Source organism: Mustela lutreola, chromosome 11 (genome assembly GCF_030435805.1).
Source record: "Mustela lutreola isolate mMusLut2 chromosome 11, mMusLut2.pri, whole genome shotgun sequence".
NCBI lineage: Eukaryota > Metazoa > Chordata > Mammalia > Carnivora > Mustelidae > Mustela > Mustela lutreola.
The window spans coordinates 93,014,978-93,039,853 of record NC_081300.1 but is presented as its reverse complement, the minus strand read 5'-3'; the positions used below and the strand labels follow the sequence as shown (position 1 = coordinate 93,039,853).

Below are 24,876 nucleotides of genomic sequence, written 5' to 3'. Positions count from 1 at the left end.
AATGTAGTTGCTATAACCACACTTTGGAACTTGTAGTGCCAGGAAATCTAGAAAGCTGACAGCTACTGATTGGCCTAAGTAACTCCCAAATTGCTCCAATGCACATCACCTACTTAGCGAAAACATGGTTTTCTTGGATAAAACTGAAGTTTCTGCAACAAAACAGAGGAAATGGACATTGCCTCAAATAAAAACCATGTCCTAGGGCACCTGGGTGACTCAGTGGGTTAAGGCCTCTGCCTTCGGCTCAGGTCATGATCCCAGGGTCCTGGGATCGAGCCCCACATCGGACTCTCTGCTCAGCAGGGAGCCTGCTTCCCCTTCTCTCTCTGCCTGCCTCTCTGCCTACTTGTGATCTCTGTCAAATAAATAAATACAATCTTTAAAAAAAAAAAAAAAAGTCCCAAGATTTAAGATCTGCTTAATTCCCAGGCGTATAATTCTACTTCAAATAAATATAGGACATATTCTCATCTGTCCCCATTAATAAAAAATGAAGTCAAGGGGCACCTGGGTGACAGTTAAGCATCTGCCTTCAGCTCAAGTCATGATCCCAGGGTCCTGGGATCAAGCCCCGCATGAGGCTCCCTGTTCAGTGGAGAACATGCTTCTCCCTCTCCCTCTGCCTGACGCCTCCCCCCCGCCCCGCTTGTGCTGTCAAATAAAATCTTTCTTTTTTAAAGATTTTACTTATTTATTTGACAGAGATCACAAGTAAGCAGAGAGGCAGGTAGAGAGAGAGAGGAGGAAGCAGGCTCCCTGCCGAGCAGAGAGCCCGATGTGGGGCTCAATCGCAGGACCCTCAGATGATGACCTGAGGCTTTAACCCACTGAGCCACCCAGGCACCCCTCAAATAATAAAATCTTTAAAAAAACTGAGGTCAATTGGACATTTATTTGCCAATTTGTTCTTTTTATTCATTTAACAATTACTAAGCAGCTACTGTGTGTTTTGGAGATACAACAGTGAATAAGACACAGTTCCTGTTCACCAGGAAAGGTATAGTTGAGTGACAAAGGAGACAACATTCCACCGAAGTCCTGCATGGGACTGCATTCCACGAATGGGAACTCTAACCAGGCAGTTCATCTTTGGTTAAAAGGCAGAAAGGAGTAATGTAAAAAGCTTGAACTCGGTTGCTAAGAACCATGGGTTCAAGTTCTTTCGCTGCCATTATTGTGTGGCCTTGGGCAAGTCCCTTAATGTTGGAGCTACATTCTTTCATTCAACATAAAGGATAACCTTGCAGAGTGCTTACAATAAGCCTAGCCTCAGCTGCCTCCTCTGCAAGACAAAACTGCCATTGCTCCACCTCACAGATAGTGTATGGAAATTGCCTAGACCAGGGCCAGGTACAGAGACGCTGATAAAGGACAGTTACTATTATCATCACCAATCCAATGCTGGGCACCGTGCTCCATTGTAGGCACACAAAGATAGGTAAGGCGGGGTCCAGACTTAAAGGGATTCAAGGTAGTGGGGAAGAGACAAGAGCAGGGGACTGGAGCGTGAGGCAGCAAGTGCTGGCACAGACTGCTATGTTTGGAAGCACTAAAGATGAGCTCTGAATCTCTAACACATAATGATTTTATCCAAACTCATTTCAGGGCTCCCATTACCACAGAAAGGCTGTTTAGAGCAAATCAAATAAGGAAATGATGCCTTCCCAAAATAGATCTGGCAAAAGAAAAAAAAATAAAAAAGGCAGCTTAGTGTGTCTACCATCTTTGACTCTCTAGAATTTTTTTTTTTTTATCACAAAAATTTGTTGATGGCCTTAGAAACTCTTAGAGAGCACATTCATGCAGACTCTAAGATATCAGAAAAATACAGAATGCCTAAATGATGACAATTCTAAGGATGCCACTAAGTCAGGAAAACTGTATCAGTGGTGTTCTTACTCCTGATGAGGTCAGCAACTTCCCTCACTGTCTCCAGTATATAAAAAGACAATGTCTTGGTTTTCTTTTTACCTGAAGGGTATTCTGGTCAATGACCTGGAAAAGGGAGTGAGGTTTATTATCAAAAGAAACAGGCCGGTGGAGAAGAATGCCACTGCCAAAAGCAACCCATCCTGGCTCCAGCTCCTCGTTCCGGCAGTACACAAAACCTCTGCAGAGAAGAAAAAAAAAAGGCAGTGTTCGAAACCACACAATGTGCTACAACAGACATTTTCCACCTAATTTTTAAAACGACTAAGTGTGCAAAGTATCTAACGGAGAATAAATATATTACATTAACATTTTGCAGCTGATGAACTAGAGCAAATATTAATTTTCCACAACAAATTAGAGAGGAGAAAAAGTTGGGGAAAAGATCTAATTAAATATATATAAGGATCTCAAATTGTGGTTTCTTTTGGCAGCAATTCACAGAATGATTAATATATCCCAACTGTAAAGCACTGTTAATCCAATGTGAAATCCAAGCACAAAGAGACTTAACTAGAAAAACGTCCATTCATCAACATGGAGAAATCACTAATATTATAGTAATTCTGATCACAGAGGAATTTTTGGCTAGAAACAATCACCTGAGGGCTACCATAGCTCTTTAGAGTCAAAACAAAGCTGAAATGCATTAACAGAACAAGAGTCTACTAATGCAAGAAAACCCGAATTACATGAAGTTTTGCACTTATATAGTTACTAGTCAGTCTTGGGTGGGGGGAGGAGTATGCCTCCCATGTGTCTTCTTCATAGAGATTTATGTAAGGAAGGAAATGTTCCAGCCAAATCATTCAGCAAGTTCCATGCAACTGACCTGAGAGTACCATGTAATCCAGACCCCAATTTGCTTACTCCTCTTCCAACTGAGTTAGTAGTATACAGGTAAAGACCATCTGCCGTGAGACAGCGCCCCAAGTCAGCATCTGAAATCGTTTTTTCACAGGTAAATTATATACATGCTTTTTTCTAGTGAAATTATAAACGTGCTTTTTCTAATGAAAAAGCCATTAGGAGGTGGGGTGACAGAGAATCTCCCACCTCTAAAATAAGTGCTTCAATGTGACTTCCAGGAAAGACGGCTCCAACCCCCAAATCAAACATTCAAAATGCATGTGGGATCAGGAACCAAGATCAGCAAAAGAGGTCAGAGAGATACTAGCAGGAGAACCTGGTTCTGCCTGCCAAAAATTTTCTTCTTCTTTTTTTGAATAGCAAAAATGTCAAATTTATGCGTTCTTAATTCTGGTCTGAAAGGACTAGGACTACAGTACTTTCACTAATGATTCTGTAGTTTAAAAGGTGAGCTTTTAAGAGCCTTGGGCACTTATTAGTTGACCTTGGGCCTTTTTGAGCTTCAGTTTCTTCGTCCATAAGATGAGGATAATATGTACCTCAAGAGTCACCGTGATGGTTAAATGAAATAAGTAAACACCCATGTGCTCGCTGCTACAAAAATCAAAGCTCCAGAAATGGCAAATGATATTATGTTATCTTTCCATTGAAATACATGGAACTCAGATCTGCTTCTGGGGACTTCCCATCCAGCCACTAGGTTTCCCCTTAGCTATATCCTCCGCCAGCTAAAACAAACAGTATCATTCTAAAGAACGATTAAATGGTTTACTAACTTACCTTCTAAAGAATCGGTCTTAAAAAGAAAGCTTATAAAACTTTCAGTATTTTCATGATCCTTTCACTATGTTTGGCTACCACTTGTTATATTAAAGGAAACCCACACCACAACACTCATATTAGTGAGTATGCTGTTAAGAATTCAGTTTACTGATCCAAGACCACTGCAACTTTAATGGTTTTTTTGAGCAATCAGTAGTTGTGAGTAATCATTTCTAAAACATTAATTTCCCTCAAATATTTTAACTTGCAACATAAATATCCATTTATCCACCCTTCTTTAGATTGAGGCTCAAGGCCTTCTGAGAAGTCTGACAAGGGGTGGGAGTCAAAGTGATAGATTAAACAAGATTGGCCCGGACTTGATACTTGCTGAAGCTGAGTAACCAGTACACATTGTTGACTAAAGCATTCACTCAACTTCTGTATCTGTCGAATGTTTCCATATTAAGAATAAGATTACTTTTTTTTTTTAAATAAGAAAAATATTCTCAGGGCGCCTGGGTGGCTCAGTGGTTAAGCATCTGCCTTCGGCTCAGGTCATGATCCCAGAGTCACAGTGATCAAGCCCTGCATGGGGCTCTCTGCTCAGTGGGGAGCCTGCTTCTCCCTCTGTCCCTCCCCCTGCTTATGCGCTCTCTTGCTCTCTTCTCTCAAATAAATAAAATCTTAAAAAGAAAAAAAAAAAAAAGAAAGAAAAAGACTCTCTAGGTGGAAGCAAAACAAAAAGTACAAGAGAGTGAAAAACAAGTAGATAAGCTTAACACCATTGTCCTCAGTAAGAAACTACTCCGAGGGAGATATTGAAGTAAAAAGGAGAAAACAAAGGTATTTTGATTTTGTTTGAAGATGTCACTTTTGGCCTGTGAAGTTTAAGAACTTCTTGGGTATTGCAGTTGCAGGCATTTTTGCTTCTCCCACTGACTCTAGTTCTGTCATATCCAAAAGTCTCACCAGTTCCTCTTACTAGCTCATGTGACTATTTGTTAACAACAGTGGACACAAGCAGACACAGGCCCCGGGATAAAGGGTGCACAAGTGGTCAGCTGCTTAGACTGTACCCCGTGCCCTTCTGGCTGCCCCAGAAGTCTGCCCCCATCAACAGTTCTAAATGGAAAGGTGAGCAGAGGAGGCTGTGAATCCCATACATAATTAATGTCAATTTCTTAAGAGATTCATTTTGAGTCTTTCCATAAGAAAACTGAATGTTTTACAAACAATTTCCTGGGGGGGTTTAAATTCCTATTTCATCAGTTACACAATGTTTAATGATAGTCACGACAGCACTTACAACAGCTCACAGGTCTGTGAGCAGAGTGGACTCCTGGCAAGCCTGCAACTCCCAGGTGGGAGCGGCAGCGTGCACACTGCCTGGAAGCGGCTGGCCTGCCGGGCCGTGGCACCACTCGGTACATCTGCCACGCAAAATGGAGAGGCATCCTCCATCCCACAGGCCAGGCAAGTGAAGGGCAATTAAGAGGGCTGCTGCCGTTTTCATGGAAATCAGCATGAACTGGTATGGAATACTCATGAAAACGTAAGAACATTTTAATCCAGATCATGGGAATACTTGATTCATGCTCCTTTGAACAATCTCTCTCTTTTTTTGGGGGGCGGGGGGGGGGTTAGGGTGGGAAGGTTTATCAAAACACTCCTAATACATCACTAAGGGAAACAGCATCAGGCTCAGGCAGCAAGACCTGATATTCTGTTTACAGATAGAAAAATTCAACCTGAGGCTCCCAGGCTCAAACACAAATACCCAGGAGTCAACTTAAGTAATTCATGCCTCCTTGGCTAAAGTATATAGATGATACCTTTTCCTTGCGATAGCAGAACCTATCCATTTTCTTACCTCACTGAGTATCAGCTTTTACACTTTTACTGATAAAGCAGACAAAGAACATACTGTATAGGAACCTAGAGCTTTTAATTAAAAGGAACACAGTTTTATCTAAATCAGTTGCCACAATGATCTAAAAAGCACTCTTTTCAAGTCTTCAATTCAGTCACAGGAGCAAAAACCCCTAAATTACCTTTATTTTCAGAACTGGAGCCAGTGTTGCTATCTGGAGCAGGCAACATGTCTTCATACCCCCATGATACTATGTGTTTGCCACCGAGCAAACAGGAGGGGGATCCAGGCCCCCCTTCCAAAAGCAACAGCCTAAAAATGAGGAGATGGGAGAATCAAAGACACAGAGACCATCCATTTCAGCAAGAAAATGAAAGTCATCTTACAGATCAGACAACTAAAATAGGTTTATGCAAATCTGCATCTGGAATAAATACATTTTTAAATTTAAAAATTATAAAGCCATGCTTACAGGAATGTCATAATAAAAATACAGCTATGTGTAAAATACGTATAGGTTTTATATACGCGTGGGATGGGGGGTAGGGTATCAATTAGGAGGCACATATCAAAACATTAGGAGTGGTTATTTTCTGATAATGAGATTATGAATGATTTTCAGTTTCTCCTTTATACCTTAACATACCTTAAAATCTATAATAATTCATTATAAGCTATTACATTTTTTTAAAAACCTACAAAATAAAAAATGAGAATTAGTATACTCTAGGAATACTTTCAAAGAAGGAAGAGAACACAAAATTATTAAGATGAATATGACAATACACTTGTTTTAAAATATGAATCACTCATTGGTAAGTTTAGCAATGTACCTATTGAAAGGCTTTATGCACAGATCCTCCTTATGGGGTGGGGGGCGGTGGATAAGGAGCCAAAGTGATAGCTTACCTATACAGTACATCGGCTACAGGCAGGGACCCCAGATCAGTCTGTTTCTGTAACAGATGGACCGTATGAACGAAAGTTTTCAAGGATCCCCTAAAAATAAAAGGAGGGAACAGGAAATCATCAAAACTGGAAAGCCAAACAAAGAGGTTAATTTTATTAACCACAAGAGAGTGTTCCAAAAGAGGTCTATCCGCTTCCGCCAATCAGAAGAGCTGTTGTACCAAACATACTGGATTTTTACAGATTACCACTGGCTCTCACAAAAAGTCCCTTTGTGAGCAGCACCAATTATGCCAGTTAGGATGTTCTCCCTGCATTTGGAAAGGTAAATAATTTTCTCCCAAAATAAAGGTTCAAAACCTAAGGCTCAAACACAAAAAAACACGTGGCTATTATGCTTCAGAAACATTTCATGAAGTCCTTCTCTAGTCTAGAGGAGAGGTTTTATAGAAGGGGGTTATACTTAAAGTCTAACAGTGTTTCCAGCCTTCATTTTTAAATATCTTTAAGTCCTTTTTTTTTTTTTTTTTTTTTTTTTTGAGATTTTGAGAGAGAGAGCAGATTCCCTACTGAGCAGGAAGCCTGATATGGGGCCTGATCCTAGGACCCAGAGATCATGACCCGAGCTGAAGGCAGATGCCTAACCGACTAAGCCACCCAGGCACCCTTAAGTTCATCCATTTCACATAACATCTCCCCAAGCTCCATCACATGAAGTATGACTGCAAAGGAATACATTCAAATAATACATATATTTTGTATTAAGTCTACCTGAATGTGGGGCTCAAACTCATGAGCCTGAGACCAAGAGTCACATACTTTACCGACTGAGCCAGCCAGAAGCCCCTGAAATAAGTATTTTGTGCTTAGCGGGGTATTCCTTCTGCTTCCCTTGCTGTGAAGTACGTGACTATAATGCTTGCCGAGCTCACTGCTACCCAATTTCCTTTTGGTTCCCAAGCCTCAAGATTTGGGGAAATCTAGAATATGGCCAACGGGATCTAAAAGAAGGCACTTTTAAGATGCACAGGACTTACCTGGCCAGATCCCAAGTATAAATCACCACAGAACATTTCCTGAACTAGATGACCGCCTGTATCAGATAGGCCGACTTCGGATCGCTAGGTATCACATGCCTCAACCCCAGAAGAAACGGAACACCCGACACTGGACTGAGTAGGCTTGAAGTCCTCTTAATTGCCCCTTTCACTACCCCCTGGTGCTCACAGAATCAAACCCAAAGAATATAAAGCAGGAAGGTGGCAGAGAGGGTCTAAAATCTCAAGTTGGGATTCATGCCACTCACCAGCTACACCATCTCAACCCTGTCACCTAAATCCTGTGGATTTTGCTTCTTCATCTGTCCAACAGTGGCATCTCTGTGGCATGCAGGGAGGTTAAAATAGAGGGGAAAAGCACACGGGAACACTTGGGACCAACTGTAAAGGTATTATTACCTGCCAGACTGAATTACACTTTCAGAATAAAATTCAAACTCCTTCCACGGCTCCTAAGCCCCTACAATGACCTGAGCCCTGCCAAGCTCCTCTCCTGCCCCTTCTCTCTCCCACTGTATTCCAGCCCCCGGGTTACTGTGCTGGCCCCCTCAGCCACCCCAAGCACAAAAAAGAACATCAGGGTTGTGCCACTTGCTGCTCTTCTTGACCAGAACACACCATCATTGGCTTTTTGATGTCTGGTTGATTCATTCTCCTCCTCCTGGCCTGTGTTCATTGGGCACCTCCTCAGTAAGGCCGTCCCTGGTATCTCCAGCTAATGCTGTCTCACCCCACCCCCCTCATCATTCTCTATCAAAAGATCCTGGCATGTGTTCTTATAAATGAAAAGCCCCCTGAAGTTATCTGATTCAGGTCAATTTTGCAATTGAGGGACCAACCATCTTGCTCACTGTTGTATCCCCAGTGCCTATGAGAGTACCTTGCACAATGTAAATGAGCAATAATTATTTACAAAATGAATCACCCCGAGTCCATTCAACGGCAAAGTGTGAAACCACTAATCACTATATTCCTAAGAATCAGCAAGATTCCTGGCAAAGTTACTTAATAAATTGGCTGAACAAGTAAACATTCAAAATAATATTTTGAAAATGTTGTCTTTGAAAGCATCAATCTCAAACGTTCAATAATATGTGCCAAATAACTTCATTAAAGTAGATGACCAACTGAAAAGGTGAAGGCTTCTGATATAAAGAAAGTCCAGAAAGAGGTGACAATATTAGCAGTATAGGAATCATCTTTAAACACAAAACAAAAAACATGAAGAAAATAAAAACATTCATTTCAACATTTCTGAGTGGAATTTGGAATATCAAGCACATGAAACAATTTCAGTAATCATCAGATTGAATGTGGGCACAATAAAAAAAGTTTGATTCCATATTCAATAAATAAAAATGTTTAAAACTAAGTTGATGATTATTCCTAACACTCCAAGTCTATCTAAAGAATTCTACTTAAAAGCAAAATTTCGGGGGCCTGGGTGGTTCAGTTGGCTAAGTGCCTGATTCTTGACTTTGGCTCAGATCATGATCTCGAGGTCATGGGATTGAGCCCCATGTTGGGCTCAGAGCTCAGCAGAGTCTGCTTGAGAGTTTCCCTCTCCCTTTATTCCTCCCTCTGCTCATGGTCTCACTCTCTAAATATTAAAAAAAAAAAAAAAAAGTTTTTAAATTTTCTCAAAATGGGATTTTTAAAAAAGATTTAAGGGCACCTGGGTGGTTCAGTCAGTTAAGCGTCTGCCTTCACTCAAATCACGATCCCAGAGTCCTGGGATCAAGCCCCATTTCAGGTTCCCTGCTTGGGAGGAGCCTGCTTCTTCCTCTTCCTCTGCCACAAACCCTGCTTGTGTTCTCTTGCACTCTGTGAAATAAAATCTTTTTTAAAAGTGAATACAAATAAAAATTTATTTATCTATTTGAGAGAGTAAACATGCACACATGCATTGGGGAAGGGGAGAGAGGAGTAGAGGGAGAGAGAGACTCTTACGCAGATTCCCCACCGAGCACAGAGCCTCACATGGGTCTCAATCTCACAACCATGAGACCACGATCTGAGCCAAAATCAAGAGTTGGATGCCCAATCGACTTAGCCACCCAGGTGCCCCAATACAAAAACGGGACTTTTGTATTGGTAACAAGTTTATTTAGGGTCTAAAATGGTCTTCCACAAATACAAGATACCAATCTAATATAAAGCCTTTCCAGGAAAACTTAATTCAGTGCTACCCACTGTCTCCAGAATTAAGCTCCTGTCAGGATTTCCACAATCAACCAGCCTTCAGGGATCTAAAACTAGGCTAGGACAGTTTGCTTAGGGCAAAGAAACTGACAATTAATCCTGGTGCCATTTTGCCTTAAAAGTAGTTTGAGAGTCAACCATTTAAAGGTCAACTTTGAAACCATAAAAATAGGGGAAGAAGTCTTATAACCAAGAATTCTGTAATCTTTCAAGAAGAATTTTTCCACATATTCTTTGCTTAAAAGAAAAAAAAAAGGAAAGAACTCTGAAGCGAGAAGGACAGATTAATGACATTAATTAATGACACTAATCTGTCAGACCACAGTCCTAATTGGTCTCTAGACGACTAGCTTAAGGAAAGCAAGGGCAGTGAACCTTTTTCTCACACATACAGGTTACTGGGCAAGAGACTGTAGAGACCCCCTCCTGGAAAAGTAACTCTAACATTTCCTATTGATATCAGATCAACAATTAGATCAATTAGATCCGCTTACACAAAAAGGACGGCACACTATTCAATTTGGACATACACAGGGGCACCAGGGTGGCTCAATTGGCTAAGCATCTGCCTTCAGCTTGGATCATGGTCTCGGGGTCCTGTGAGCAGGGAGCCTGTTTCTCCCTCTCCATCCACTCCCCCTGCTTGTGTGTGCATCTCTCTCTGTCAAATAAATAAGATCTTTAAATCTGGACACATACAGAGAGATCTTTCAGTTAAATTAATGGAAGCAAGCATCATGGTCCAGAAATATAATTTGTGACCAAGCCTGCATAACGGAGTCCGGGTAATAATAACTCACTCACTTGCTGAAAAAATTAAAAATGAAAAAACGAAGAAATTAAAAGCTCTACCAATTTTCTGGCCATCCTTCGAGGAGAAATAGAGATAAACCATCCTCCACCAACTGCGGGACCTAAAGCACTAATCATCAAGGGGGTGAGGAGATACGGCAAGGGCTGGCTCTCCCCTTTTAAGCCGCTTCAGCTTTATCACAGGGTGGCAGACAACAAACACTTGAACTTGGGCTCCAGCTCAGGGTCCTGGTGCCAAGTTTTGGTGAAAGTATCTTATGCACCGTCGAGGCTGTGAAATTCAATATTGCCAACGAAGACGGACTACTGGAGGTTCAGACTGCCATCACAGAGGCCCGCCTCTCACTCCACAACCCCCCGCCCTCACCACCCCCCCAGCAGTAGCCGTCACAAGGCTACGAGGTGGTCCATTTGCTGGTCCTTACCTGGCACACGCCAAAGCCACCAGAGCAGCAGCAGCATTTTCTTTCTGCTTATGTGGGATGTGTCGGCCGGTGTCCGAAGTGTCTTCTAGCCAGGAGCACAGCAAAGTTTCAATTCCATTGAGACAGTCAGCAGGCTCCTTGGTCAGGCTCAAAGGCTGGCAGTCGCGAAGGCAGTTCAATAGCACCTCAGCAGTTATGTTACAGAGAGAGGGGTCCGTTCTGCTCTGGGACTGGATAAGGGGGAAGACCAGCAGGAGCCCCATCCGAGATGTGAAGGGAGCTTGCTCAGGTTGCTGCAACAAGCCCTGGCGTTTGAGCAGAGCCAATGTTTCTTCGTCACCCGAACTTTCTCTTTCGTGCTGTTCTTCCAAGGCCAGCTGGCGCTGGGCATTCCACAGTCCTCGCAAGGCATTCAGGCGGTACTCCAGCAGGCGGGCATACGCATTGCTCTGATTCCCACAGACGGAGCGCAAACGTTCGGCTAATTCCGTCGGATTCTTGGTCTCAAACGTTAAAATCTAAAGGGAGGGAACAATAAAGAGATTGGTATGTACAGTTTTTCACCATGGCTTTCATCAGTTCCAGCAAATATATCCGATGGCATCTAAAAAAGTCCACATAAGTCATCTTAGTTGGAACCAAATATGAAAATAGGTGTTGTAAAACCCAGGTATTTGCTGGAGACTTTTTTCTGTGGCGTTTCTGCTAGTGCCCCGGTTAAAAGTAATATCAGGCCTGGGTCAAAGAGCACAAATCATGAAAACAGTTAAGTATGAAGTCGGAAATTAATTCAAGTACTTTTAGAAAATTGAGGTACAGGTCCTTGTTAAATGCTTTTGAGGTATAAGTCTAATTCCCATTACCAAGTGGACTGTAAGTGAAAAGAACAAAATTTCATCTTCAGAATCGAATATACCTACTCCTAAATCATTGATATTGTATTGGTCTTTGATTTTGAAGAACACTCCATTCTTACTACTGTTAATCTATTATCTCAGTTGGTAACATGGTATAGATTAATTCGGTTCATACTGATCAAGGAAGCACTATTTTCTTGCCAAAACATACAATTACCAGGAGGCCTCTAGATTTTCAGCCACTAGGAGAATAAAACCATTAAATCCTTAATCCTAAGAAAGGAACCAACTATCAAGATAAAGAATTAAAGGGACTTTATGATGCAAAAAGCATATGCATAGAACTAGGTTAAAATGAACAGACCATTGTAAGGAACCAAGGAGGGCACTTTAGGAGCAAGCACATTAAAACTGACTACCAGGCGCCAGGGGTATCTGGTTCTCAGTAGACCAGAAAGTCAGGGTGAGAAGAGATTTGAAATAAAAGCAAAGAAAATTCTGTCACGTCATTGGCACTGACATTTTGAAAGGTTATAGATCACTTTATTTCTCTCAGAAACCTGCAAAATACTTTTATTACCTCAAACTTTGCCCTTGAAAACAGCCCAATCCAGAACAATGTAAACACAGTAATGGTCTTGCTTAGCTATACATGCAAGTCACTGAACTGAAAAAATGTTCAATTTAAACAACAAATTCTGGGGCACCTGGATGGCTCAGTCAATAGAGTGGGCGACTTGATCTCAGGGTCATGAGTTCAAGCCCCATGTTGGGTGTGGGGCCTATTTATAAATAAATAATTTCAATTCAGAAAATGTACTTCATTTTTTTAAAAAAAAGTTCATGTTAAAAAAAAAAACGGTAAGTAATTTGAATTTCAGTGCCACCCTATCAGATCAGAAAAAACTTCCAAATGCCATAAGATTTCAAACAACAACTTAGCAATAAGAAGAAAAGAACCATTGATATACACAACTTCAATGAATCTCAGTGGCACTGAATTGAGGGAAAACCGCCAATTTCAAAAGGTTGCATCTGTAGGATTCCATTTAAAGGGTTTTCTGGAAAAAACAAAATAGAACTATATAGTGATACAGAAGAGATCAGTGATGGTCAGAGGTCATGGGAATAGGCAGGGAAGGACTAATATAACGATAGTATAAAGAAATTTTTTGGAATGAAAAAGCTGTTCTGTATCCTGATTGTGGTGGTGGTGGGATCCTGAATCTATAGGTGTGTTAAATTCATATAACAGTATGAATTTAGGGGGGTTACCCTAAAAAGGGCTATTTAATTATATGATAATTTCTAAACAAAAGGAAAAAAATTCCAACCAGGCTATATCTGTGTTCCACTAGATATCATTGGGTACAGCTATATTGCAGGTCGTATTAAAATTAAGAACAAGGGCCATTTTTAGTTAGTTTTTAATACAACAGGAGCAAACAGTGTTTAATTGTCTTTGACCATCAAGTCATACCAAACTGTATTCTCCTAACTTTTAACTGGATTCAAACACAGATCACCCTTTTATTTTTCACATGGCAGCAGATAAAATAACTCAAGTTCCTTAAAAAAACAAACAAAAAAACCCTCACATTTCAAGGGCAACCATTTACCTTGAAGCTGTAATCAATATTCAAGGAAGTCAGACTGCCTTTATTTCCCCCCTCCTTTTAGGATCTTCCCTCAAAAACCAGCCTCTACCATTAAAATCAATAACTAAAGACTGAGATGATTTTAATGTTGTTAAAAAAAAAAATGAAAAGGCGACTGGGGTGGCTCAGTCGGTTGAGCCTCTGCCTTCTGCTTGGGTCATGATCCCATAGTCCTGGGACAGAGTCCAGTGTGGGCTCTCTGCTCAACGGGGAGGTTGCTTCCCCTCTCCCTTTACTTCTTCCAGCACCCCCTCCCCACCCATGCTCTCTCCCCCTAATAAAATAAAAATTAAAAAAAAAAATCACAAAGCTTTGTCTCCTACTTATGAACATCTAAAATGAATTTAAGAGCTTTCCAATATTGCTTTTGTGATTTCCACCCAATACTACTCTTTGATATAAAATACATATGAAACACATACAAGTTTCACACATTTTATTTATGGTACATTGATCATCTACTTTGTTTATATGAAGCAAGTACTAAAAAATTCAATACAGACTTTTATTAGAACCAAGAATCAAAGAACAACTCAGTAACATTAAACCTACCTATTTCCTTTTATTATCCATCTTAAAGATAAGTGGCTCTAATATGTGGTATTTCATGGTTTGTATAAAGATGTTTATGACAGAATCTAGAGCTAACTCCAAACATTAAGACTAGCTAGAAAAAAATTCTATAATACACTTCTGCACTTTTCTTATGATTCTATTTTTATAAGTACTTCAGCTATATTTTGGCATTCCAAAAAGGATTTTGAAAGGATCTGAGTTATAATTAACCAAATATTATATGATATACACACTTAAGTGACTTATGTTTATTGATTTAGCAGTATCTAAGGCACACTATGCTTTCAGAAATCCATTAGGCTACTCAGCATTCCATTGGAATGGCCCCTCATGAAAACTAAGAACTGTGCGCTACACTGCTGTTTTTCAGAATTCTAAGTTGAAGGTCATGGCCAAAAATCATTTCATAAAGACATCATACCTTTGAGCTTTAGTACATCAGCGATGAAGGATCTATTCTGGTACTTATGAATATTAAATGATTTGTCTCAGATCCTCATATAAAAACCACTGCTCTCAGTAACTGCTTTTAAAGAAGATAAAAAATCCAAAATGTCATTAGGAAAGGAATACTTTTCACTTTAAAAAGGGGGAAAAGTATTTAAGGAGCAGGGAAGATCCCCTATCATCCTTAATCAGAAGCAAGGGTCACTAACTACTTCAGGGATAACGAGTCACCCAATGAAGGGAATGACTTTCAAAGTAATGTGTTGCCTTAATTTCTTTTTTTTTAAAGTCCTACATGACACACAAGTTTAATCTAAGACAACAACAATCATTCTGGAAAGTCTAACAGAAGGTAAGCAAAATATTCTTTGCCAGCCAAATTTTGAACAAGACTCCAATATTTGACGTAAGAGTAGTTATAGAGGATCAACTCATTTCAGCCAATTTCTTTCCATTTTCCATGTGGAAAAATACAAGAGCATGTACCTTCCAGCCGTGATGTGAAATGTGAAATGTCAACACGCATTTCAAGTAATCGTCATAGTGAGAAAAAGCAGAGAGGCTTTTGAAGTAGTAGAGAATGTTACAAATAAAGAAACTAACTAAACCAATAATTAATAGAAAAGATTAGGGCATGAACTATTGTATTCCCCCTAAATGTAAATATTAATTTCTAACTATATCACTCTTCAGAAAAGAGATGTAAGTCTCTAAAATTGTCAAGAAATTAAAAGATGTATTAGAGCCTGCCTCTGAAATAGAGTAACCCCTTTCTAAGAATTTAACCTAAAAAATTTTTCCAGAAATAAATATACTGAAGTTTCATTATAGTGGAAAAAGCAGACGAAATCTTAACATCCAAAAAATAAATGTTCAGGGCCCCTGGGTGGCTCAGTCATTAAGCATCTGCCTTTGGCTTACTCCTGATCCCAGGGTCCTGAGAAACAGCCCTGTATCAGGCTTCCTGCTCAGCGGGTAGCCTGTTGGAAGCCTGTTCTCCCTCTCCCACTCCCCCTGACTGTGTTTCCTCTCTTGCTGGGTCTCTCTGTATAAATAAATAAATAAATAAATAAATAAAACCTTTAAAAAAAAAAAAAAGCTATGTTCAGGGGCACGTGGCTGGCTCAGTTGGTACAGCATGTGATTCTTGATCTTGGAGCTCTAAATTCAAGCCCCACGTTGGGTATGAGATTACTTAAATAAAATCTTAAAAATTAAAACAAATAAAAAGGGAAGGGGGGCCTGGGTGTCTCAGTCGGTTAAGTGTCTGCCTTCAGCTCAGGTCCTGACCTGAGGGTCTTGGGATGGAGTCCTGCATCAGGCTCCCTGCTCAGTAGGGAGCCTGCTTCTCCCTCTCCCAGTACCTGCAACGCTGTGCTCTCAGTCTCTGTCAAACAAACAATATTTTTAACAAATGAAGAGAAGGGAAGTGTTCAATTAAAACATAGGACAATGGAATATTATGCAATAACTTAAGCAAGTTAAAACCAAAGATAAAGCAGAAAAATTATATATGCCCTATAAGTAGGACTATGTAAAACATGCTTGTTCAATTTGAAAGGTCACTAGTATTTGTGGTAATAGAAACATGGATTTTTCTCTATTTAAAAAAACAAACAAACAGTGATGACAAGTTAAATAGTTCATATTTAAGCGATCATAACTACAGGGGATACTTTTGAAAAGCAAACGCTATCTTTAACTGGTAGTCAAACAAATGGTGACACAGTGGATATATTTAAAATGGGGAGGGGGGGGGACAGCTGACAAAAAATCATCACCATACCACAGGATATGCTGTCCTTAAATCCGCTGACGAGTTCCATCTGTTGCACTTTGGCAGCAAAAAACACAGGGCTGATTAGATTCCTGGTTAGGAGGGAAGACTGAATGGTGGGATGGGGAAGGCCACAGATATTGGGAGCTATGAATGAACAATAAAACCTTTCACTCTCCAAAATGAAAGGATACTTAAAACTCAGGACTGTGCCAGCCTCGCAGCACATACACTGATACTCAGGATCACTCAAGCTCCGACAGATGAATTACATTACTGTGCTCCCCATTATGGTACATTAACCAATTCATTCTACGTACCCGTCAGCATAAAAGGAATTTATACCTGGGTTATTATTTCAAAGCAGATCAACTGGCCAGACTTGCAAACCCAATACAAAATTTGTAAGGAAAGGTTATAGAATACTGAAATCCTCTCAAATGTTAGAGTGCATTTTTTAAACCCTTCTACAAATTTTCCCACTGTTTTTCACATTATGAAGATGGCAATCATGGCCAAATTGAATTGCATATGGCAATTCACAGAATGTAAGATCTCAAGTGAACCAAGTAAATGAATTGTGAGTGCAAGGATGGAATTCTATCTCTAATATGAAAGCCTAATTCAAGAGTGGATCGCTTATCAATTAAATTAAACCCTGAAGCTACATATCTGATCCTGGAAATAGGTATTCATTTGAATGCTTTTTTGATATCTCCGATTTTTAAAAAGGATCTTTTACTTGACTGACAGACAACACGATTAAGTGTCACAGTTTAATTCATGAGTTTTAGCCACTAGCTTGGTACCTCAACTAGAATGGCCTTTGACTGGTTTCCAGAATGTTTGGTTTAGGCTCAGTCCTGTAAAACCTGCTCCAGCACTCAGTGATCTCGCCCACATCTTCACGCACCTGCTATTGATGGCAGGATTGTCAGACTGGTGAGGACTCAGGGCACCTGGGTGGCTGAGTCAGTAGAGCATGTGACTCTGGGTCCTGAGTTCAAGCCCCATGTTGGGCGTAGTTAAACAAAAACTCCTGAGAATTCCCTATCTAAGAAATCACTTTCCCAATTCAAGTTCCACTTGACCTTGCCCTTATCCAGCTTTCATCTTTTGTCATGTCCTCATGACCAGGGTCCTATTTTTCCATCTCCTGGTTTTGTTGCTTAAAAGTTCACCCTATTCAGCCCAACTCCTACCTTTCAAAATTCAGCTCTGCTACTTACTTTTGAAAAATTCTGATTTCCTTACTCTCTCTCTTCTCCTTTCCAAAATTAGCTACTACGTGCTTCCACAGTATCCAGCACATATCTCTATCAGAGGATCCACCACAAACTGTAAGGAAAAATGTGTCTGCTCTTTCACAATAGGAATAGACTGATGATTTGTTAGGAGTGAAGGAAAAATCTCTCTGAAATGACATTTGCTAACTGCTTACTTCACATACGTAAAGATTACCAGGCTGTGATATATTCAAACCCTTAGCATAAATATATTTTAGTAAAAAAACAAAAACCACTGGTTTTTTAAATAGAGAAATGTAACAAAGAAGGAAACCCTGTAACTCTAATATGCGTAACACCACACTACTATGTTGTTTATTCCCAGTCTGTCCCCTCTTTCAACCAAGTACTAAAAGGGGAAAAACCAGAGCTTATTCACTTTTCTAACACCAGAGTTTAGCACAGTGTCTGGCACATAAATATTTGATAAATTAACAAATGAGATGATACATTAATTCCAAGAATAATTCCCTTAGAATGTACATCTGGTTCCCACTATACTTCTGAGTAACCCTCCTTCGGTTGGACTAATTATAAATCTGCCTTCTGGAGCAACAGAAAATTCTTCCTCTTCCATGTAAGAGCCTTTTAATCAGATGAAGAAAATATGTGTAGTGAAAGAAGGGAACACCAAAATATGAGCTAGAGCCGTTGTTCTCAACCCTGGCTGCACATCTGAACTGTTTTGGGAGCTTTTTTTTAAAACAATACTCCTGAGTGGGCCCCCACTCCAGTCAGATTAACTCAGAATATTTAGGGATGAGACCCAGGCTTTTTTCCACTCCACAAGTGAAAGCAATGTGCAGCCAAGATTTCAAACCACTGAGTTAGGGGAACTGGGTTCCAGCTCAGGCTCCGCAAGTAACAATTTCCCCTTAGGTATTTTACTTAAACTCACTTGGTCGGTATTTCTACCTTTGTAAAACTGAAGCCAACACCCACCTCATTTACACAGCTAAGGTCAAACACAAGTTCAGGGAGCTCTCTGAAAAAGCCGAAACTGCTCAACAACCGTTAGGGTTTCCTTATTTTTGACTAGATCACCATCAAGAAAGGGAATTTTTTCATATAACCCTGAAAGAAGGAAATCCTGACTAGATAAAAGCCAGGAGTGTTGAGGATAGGGTAAAGGAGGCATGGAACTAAACACATGCGTGGTCTGAGGCAACACTGTTTAAAAAATGCTAATGCAATCTTAAAATGCATTAGAAGAATTCCACTATCGGGACCAAGGGAGATAATAATCCCATTTATATTCCGCAATGGTCAAACTCTAACTGGAATATCCCGTTCAGTTCAGAGTACCTCATTTCAAGAAGTCATTAGCAGACTAGTAGGAGTCCAGAAGAGGGTGATTTGACTAATCTGGCAATCATGTCACATGAGGAATGGTTAAGGAACTAGGGATGCGTGGCCTGCAAGGGAGGAGGGGGCAACCTTCATAAAATTAAAGGGCTATCATGTGGAAGAAATCGAGTGTATTGCTCTAGAAGCCACAAAAGTAGGAAGTTACAGGGATGGACGGCATAACGAAGAACTTTGATAATAATTCTAAACAGTGTAAATCACAACTTCTGGATGTGTTTAAAGAAAAAAAAAAAGATTCCTGGGCTCCACTTACAAAGACTGTTTTGAGAAGTCTAAGATGTGCCCTGGAATCTACATTTGAGGCAGATTCTCTGGGTAACTCTGGGTAGTCTCTAAAAATTTTTTAAGAGGTTTATTATAATTCACATACCATGAAATTCATCCACTTAAAGAGCAAAATTCAATGGATTTTAGTACATTCAGAGCTGTGCGGTCATTATCACAATTTTAGAAGGTCTCCATCACCTTCAGAAGAAATTCTGTACCCATTAGAAATCTCTCATTTTCCCCCAGATCTCTTAGCCCTAAGCCATCACTAACCTACTCTACAAAGTTACCTATTCTTCACTTCAAATAGAAATGGAATTCTGCTATCTGTGGTATTTTGTGAATACTCTTTCATGTAGCACTGTTTTCAGGATTTGTCCCCTTCATTCCTCTTCACTGCTAAATGATACTCCATTTTATGGATAGACCACATCTTATTTATCCATTCACTGGCTGATGGGACATTGGAGTTTCCACTTTTTGGCTGTTATGGATAACGCTTCTTTGAATACTGAAGTTTTTGTGCGGACATCAGTATATAACCACAAGGGATAAAAACCTAACAGTGAAACTGCTGAGTCCTATGGTAATTCTGTTCACCCTAGGGAGGAACTGTTGAACTGTTGTCCAAAGTGGCTATACCATTTTACTTTCCCAGCAGCAATATATGAAGATTTCTGTTTTCCACATCATTGCAAACACTTGTTATTATCTGTCTTTTGATTAGAGCCATCCAAGTGGGTGTGAAATGGTAACTCATGTGGTTTTGATTTGCATTTCCCTGATGGTTAATGGTGTTAAGCATCTTTCATGGGCTTATCTGTCATTCACCTATCTTTGGAAAATTGTACTTTGAGAAACAATGAATTTGCCTTATCAATAAGAACAAGATCTTCAATGAACAGAAACACATTTTTTAAAAAAAGAAAAGAAAAAAGAAACACAAATACACTTAAACCCACAAGCTTATAATATTATGAGAAAGAAAAACCACCACTGGATGATGTTGGCAAACCAACTCATTTTGGAAAAGTGGTTAATACAGGGAAAGATTCCAACATTTATTCTGCCTTTCTCATATGAACTGTACACCTAGATAACCAAACAATTAAAGAAGAATTCCCTTTACAGAAGCATTCCAGCTAATAACGATATGACCAATTATTACCATTTTGCTATCTTGATTTAACAGATCTAGGCATTTAGCTTTAGTAGCTGCAAACATCATAAGAAATCAGCAGATCTTATGGGCCTACTGATAAGAACATACATCCCGCACTGGGACATAATCTTACCCACCCCCTCCAAAAAAATAAATCAAACTTAAATCTGATCAAACCATGGTCCAGAAAAAAGTTTCTTCAAATAAAGTTTAAGGCAGGAGGGGCAAGAAAATAGGAAAAAGTGAAAAAAAAAAAAAAAAGTCAATCTCAGTGTGTGTCTCTTATTTAGATAGTGATTCAAACAATCTTTAAAAAATTTTAGCAGAATTATAAGACAATTGGAAATGTGAACACCGCCTGCATAATTTAAAGGAATCATTAATTTTTAAAAAGATTTTATCTATTTATTTGACAGAGAGATCACAAGTAGGCAGAGAGGGGAAACAGGCTCCCTGCCGAGCAGAGAGCCCAATGCGGGGCTCAATCCCAGGATCCTAGGATCATGACCTGAGCCGAAGGCAGAAGCTTTAACCCACTGAGCCACCCATGCGCCCTTTAAAGGAATCATTAATTTTTAAAGATTTGAAATACTATTGTAGTTATGATTTTTAAAGGAGTCTTAATCTTTTAGATACATACTGAAAGGGACGCCTGGGTGGCTCAGTTGGGTCACCCCTGCCTTTAGCTCAGGTCATGATCTCAGGGTCCTGGGATTGAGCCCCACATCAGTCAGGCTCTCTGCTCAGCAGGGAGCCTGCTTCCCCCTCTCTCTCTGCCTGCCTCTCTGCCTACTTGAGATCTCTGCCTGTCAAATAAATAAAATCTTAAAAAAAATACATACTGAAATATATATGGATAAAGTGATAGGTCATGGAAAGACAGCCCACCCTCATGGACTGCTAGAAGAAATATTGTTAAGATGATTACACTACCAAAGAAATCTACACATTTAATGCAATCCCTATCAAAATACCAACAGCATTTTTCACACAACTAGAACAATTCTAAAATTTGTATGGAATCACACAAGTGCCCAAGTAGCCAAAGCAATCTTGAAAAGCAAAGCTGGAAGATCCCAATTCCAGACTTCAAATTATACTACAAAGCTCTAGTAATCAGAATAGTATGGTACTGGCACAAAAATAGACACAAAGATCAATGGAACAGAAAACCCAGAAACAAATTCACAACTATATAGTCAATTAATCTTTGACAAAGCAGGAAAGAATATCTAAAGGGAAAAAAGACCGTCTCTTCAAAAAATGGTATTAGGAAAACTGGACAGCAACATGCAAAAGAAGGAAACTGGACCACTTTCTTATACCATACACAAAAATAAATTCAAAATGGATTAAAGACCTAAATGTGAGACCTGAAACTGTAAAAATCCCAGAAGAGTACACAGGCAGTAAGTTCTCTGACATTAGCTACAACAACTTCTTTCTAGCAATAATAAACTATTGGGACTGCGGGACAGTTTGGGACAAAATAAAAGGCTATTGTACAACAAAGGAAACAACAGAACTAAAAGGCAATCTGTGGGACGCCTGGGTGGCTCAGTGGGTTGAGCCTCGTCCTTCACCTCAGGTATGATCTCAGAGTCCTGGGATCAAGCCCTGCATCTGGCTCTCTGCTCAGCAGGGAGCCTGCTTCCCCCTCTCCCTCTGCCTGCCTCTGCCTACTTGTGATCTCTCTCTGCCAAATAAATAAAATCTTTAAAATAAATAAAAGGCAACCTATGGAATATGAGAAGGTATTTGCAAAGGACATATCCAATAAAGGATTAGTACCCAAAATACATAAACATATATATGAAGAACTTATGAAACTCAATACCCCCCCCCAAATAATCAAATTTAAGAATGGGCAAAAGACATGCACAGACATCTCCAAAAACGACATCCAGATGGCCAATAGGAACATGAATGGGTGCCTGATATTCATCAGGGAAATGCGTATCAAAACTACAAGGCCACCTCACACCTGTCAGAATGGCTAAAATCAACAAGCCAAGAAAACAGGTGTGAGCAGAGATATGGAGAAAAAGGAACCCTCTGGCACTGTTGGTGGGAATGCAAACTGGTGCAGCCACAGTGGAAAACAGTACAGAGGCTCTTCAAAGAAGTTAAAAGAGAACTATAATCCAGGAATCACACTACTGCGTTATCTATTCAAAGAATACAAAAATACTAATTCGAAGGGCTACATTACTTGATTGATTGATGTAAACCTGTGTTTACAGCAGCATTATTTACAATAGCCAAAATAAGAAAGCAGCCCAAGTGTCCACTGAATGATGAACAGAGAAAGAATATGTGGTGTATGAAATCTTGCCAGTCGTAACAACACAGATGGAGCTGGTGAGTGTAAGTGAAGTAAGTCAGAGAAAGACAAATGCCACATGATTTCACCATGTGGAATTGAAAAAACAAAACAAACTAGCCAAGGGGAAAAAATAAGAGAGAACTGATGGTTACCAGAGGGAAGGGGTGTGGAGGGATGGGTTAAATAGGTGATGGAGATTAGGGAGTGCACATGTGATGAGCCCCAGGTGATGTGTGGACCTGTTGAATCACTATACCATACACCTGAAACTAGTATAACGCTATGTTAATAAGTGATGGTCATGGATTTAAATATACTTCAAAAATAAACTTCAAAATACTGGAGAGAAGTAGGTAGTATAGCTGAAACTGTTGAAGTTTGTGAAGGATACACAGACATCCATCATGCAATTTTCATTTTTGCGATTTCCCAGATGTTTCCTAAGTAAGTAAAGTTTGCAGGGGGCACCTGGGTGGCTCAGTTGATTCAGCAACAGCCTTCAGCTCAGGTTAGGATTCCAGGGTCCTGGGATGGAGCTCAGCAGGGAGCCAGCTTCTCCCTCTCCCTGTTGCTCCTGCTCTCTCTTGCTAGCTCTCTCGCTCTCTCTCTCTCTAATGAATAAGTAAAATCTTCTTTAAAAAGTTGGGTTTTTTTTTTTAAGGCTGTCAAAACCAAAACAGGAGTTGTGAAGAGGCCTGTCGCTAGCCATAATAAGAGACAAGATGGCTCCTTATCACAGTTCTTATAAATGACAAAGATTTCTTCTTCCAATGCTAGGGCTCTATTCAAAGCAGCAGTCTTTTAAAACAGATCTACCTAAATCACCTCGATTTGCCACTTCATTTTGCTAACAGAAACTTTTCAGACCCTCAAAACTGTTTACATACAACTATTAATCCACTTTCCGATATGCTTAAAAGCTTACTCTTACGAAACACAACAGAAAAATTAATCAAATGAGAAAATACATTTTAAAATTATATTTAAAGTGCAATTCACATGCAATTCACCTCTAAAGTACAATTACTGTTTCTGTGAGCAATAGATTTATCATCAAAAATAAGCTTCATAAATCAATTTTAATATGTATTCTGGGATTGATGACTAATATCTGCTCCTTCAAAATTTATGCACTTATACTCTTATTTATACGCTTATTTATACTCTTATTGAGCAAATAGGTTATAGTTACTACCCCTCCCCCAATGCTATTTTACTGATCTAAATTTATAATCTTTTAAGATTTGAGAGAGAGAGAGAGAGAGAAAGTACCTATGTGTGAGTGTAAGTGCGGGGAGAGGCAGAGGAACACGGAAAGAATCCCAAGCCGACTGAGTTAGATGTCAGATGTGGGGCTCAGTCCCATGACCTATGAGATGTGACCTGAGCCAAAATCACCAATCTGATGCTTAAATGACTGGTAAAGGGGTGCCTGGGTGGCTCAATCTATCTTTAGCCAACAAGATTTTGTAAAATGGGATGGAATAAAAATAGAAATAAACCAAAAGACACAAGGGTATGCCAAGTCATGTAATGAGTACCAAAGAATCACTGGATAATATTCTAGAGAAGGATCGGCACGTACAGAAAATACTCACAGGATGGGAGATGAGGCAAGAGAAGTAACAGGTATAATATAGCATACCATAAGTTTAACCAAACCCTTGAATTTCATTATTATATCATTTTAATATCAACACTTTTACATTAGTGTGCTCAATTTTTTGTTTTTGTTTTTGAATTCTGATCTAAATTTTTCAAAACTTAAACTAGGTTTGGGGAGGCAGGGGAGAAAAAAGATCATACTAGGTTTTACAAAATTGCTCAGTAAAATCTCCTATTACTAAAATACAATGGTACTAAATACTGACAAGAATGTGAAGCAATAGGAATTCTTATACATTTCTGGTGGAAATATAAGCACAAACACCTTAGAAAACAATTGGCATTGTCCAGTTAAATTGAAAACTCCTTGTCTTGGTTTCCAATGGCTGTTCTAACAAATCCCTATAAATTTAGTAGCTTAAAACAACAGATATTTAACCGCTCACAGTCCTGGAGACTAGAAGTCCAAAATAAGTATCACTGAGCCAAGTTCAGGGTGTTGGCAGGGCTGCACTCCCTCGAGAGGCTCTAGGAGAGCATCTGTTTCTTGGCTCTTCCACCTTTGCATGGCTGCTGACACTCCTCGGCTGTGGCCACATCGCTCCCTCTGTGAGCCTAGGGCCTTCTCCTTTCACACTGCGCGCAATCTCACCGCCTCCCCTCTGTTAAGGACGCTTGTGATTGCACTTAGAGCCCACCTGAA

General features: G+C 39.8%; 1 protein-coding gene across 8 annotated transcripts in view; it reads right to left on the bottom strand.

Moving 5' to 3' along the window:
* The window catches only part of HECTD4 (HECT domain E3 ubiquitin protein ligase 4), a 184,529-nt gene that overhangs the window by 119,330 nt on the left and 40,323 nt on the right, over positions 1-24,876 (bottom strand). For all 8 annotated transcript variants that reach the window (XM_059139623.1, XM_059139624.1, XM_059139626.1 and 5 more), the window contains exons 2-6: positions 10,845-11,362; positions 6,347-6,436; positions 5,619-5,749; positions 2,765-2,873; positions 1,975-2,113 (exon numbers count right to left, since the gene is read on the bottom strand). In XM_059139623.1, coding sequence (XP_058995606.1) covers positions 1,975-2,113; positions 2,765-2,873; positions 5,619-5,749; positions 6,347-6,436; positions 10,845-11,362 — 987 coding nt within the window. The remainder of the gene's footprint in view (positions 1-1,974; positions 2,114-2,764; positions 2,874-5,618; positions 5,750-6,346; positions 6,437-10,844; positions 11,363-24,876) is intronic.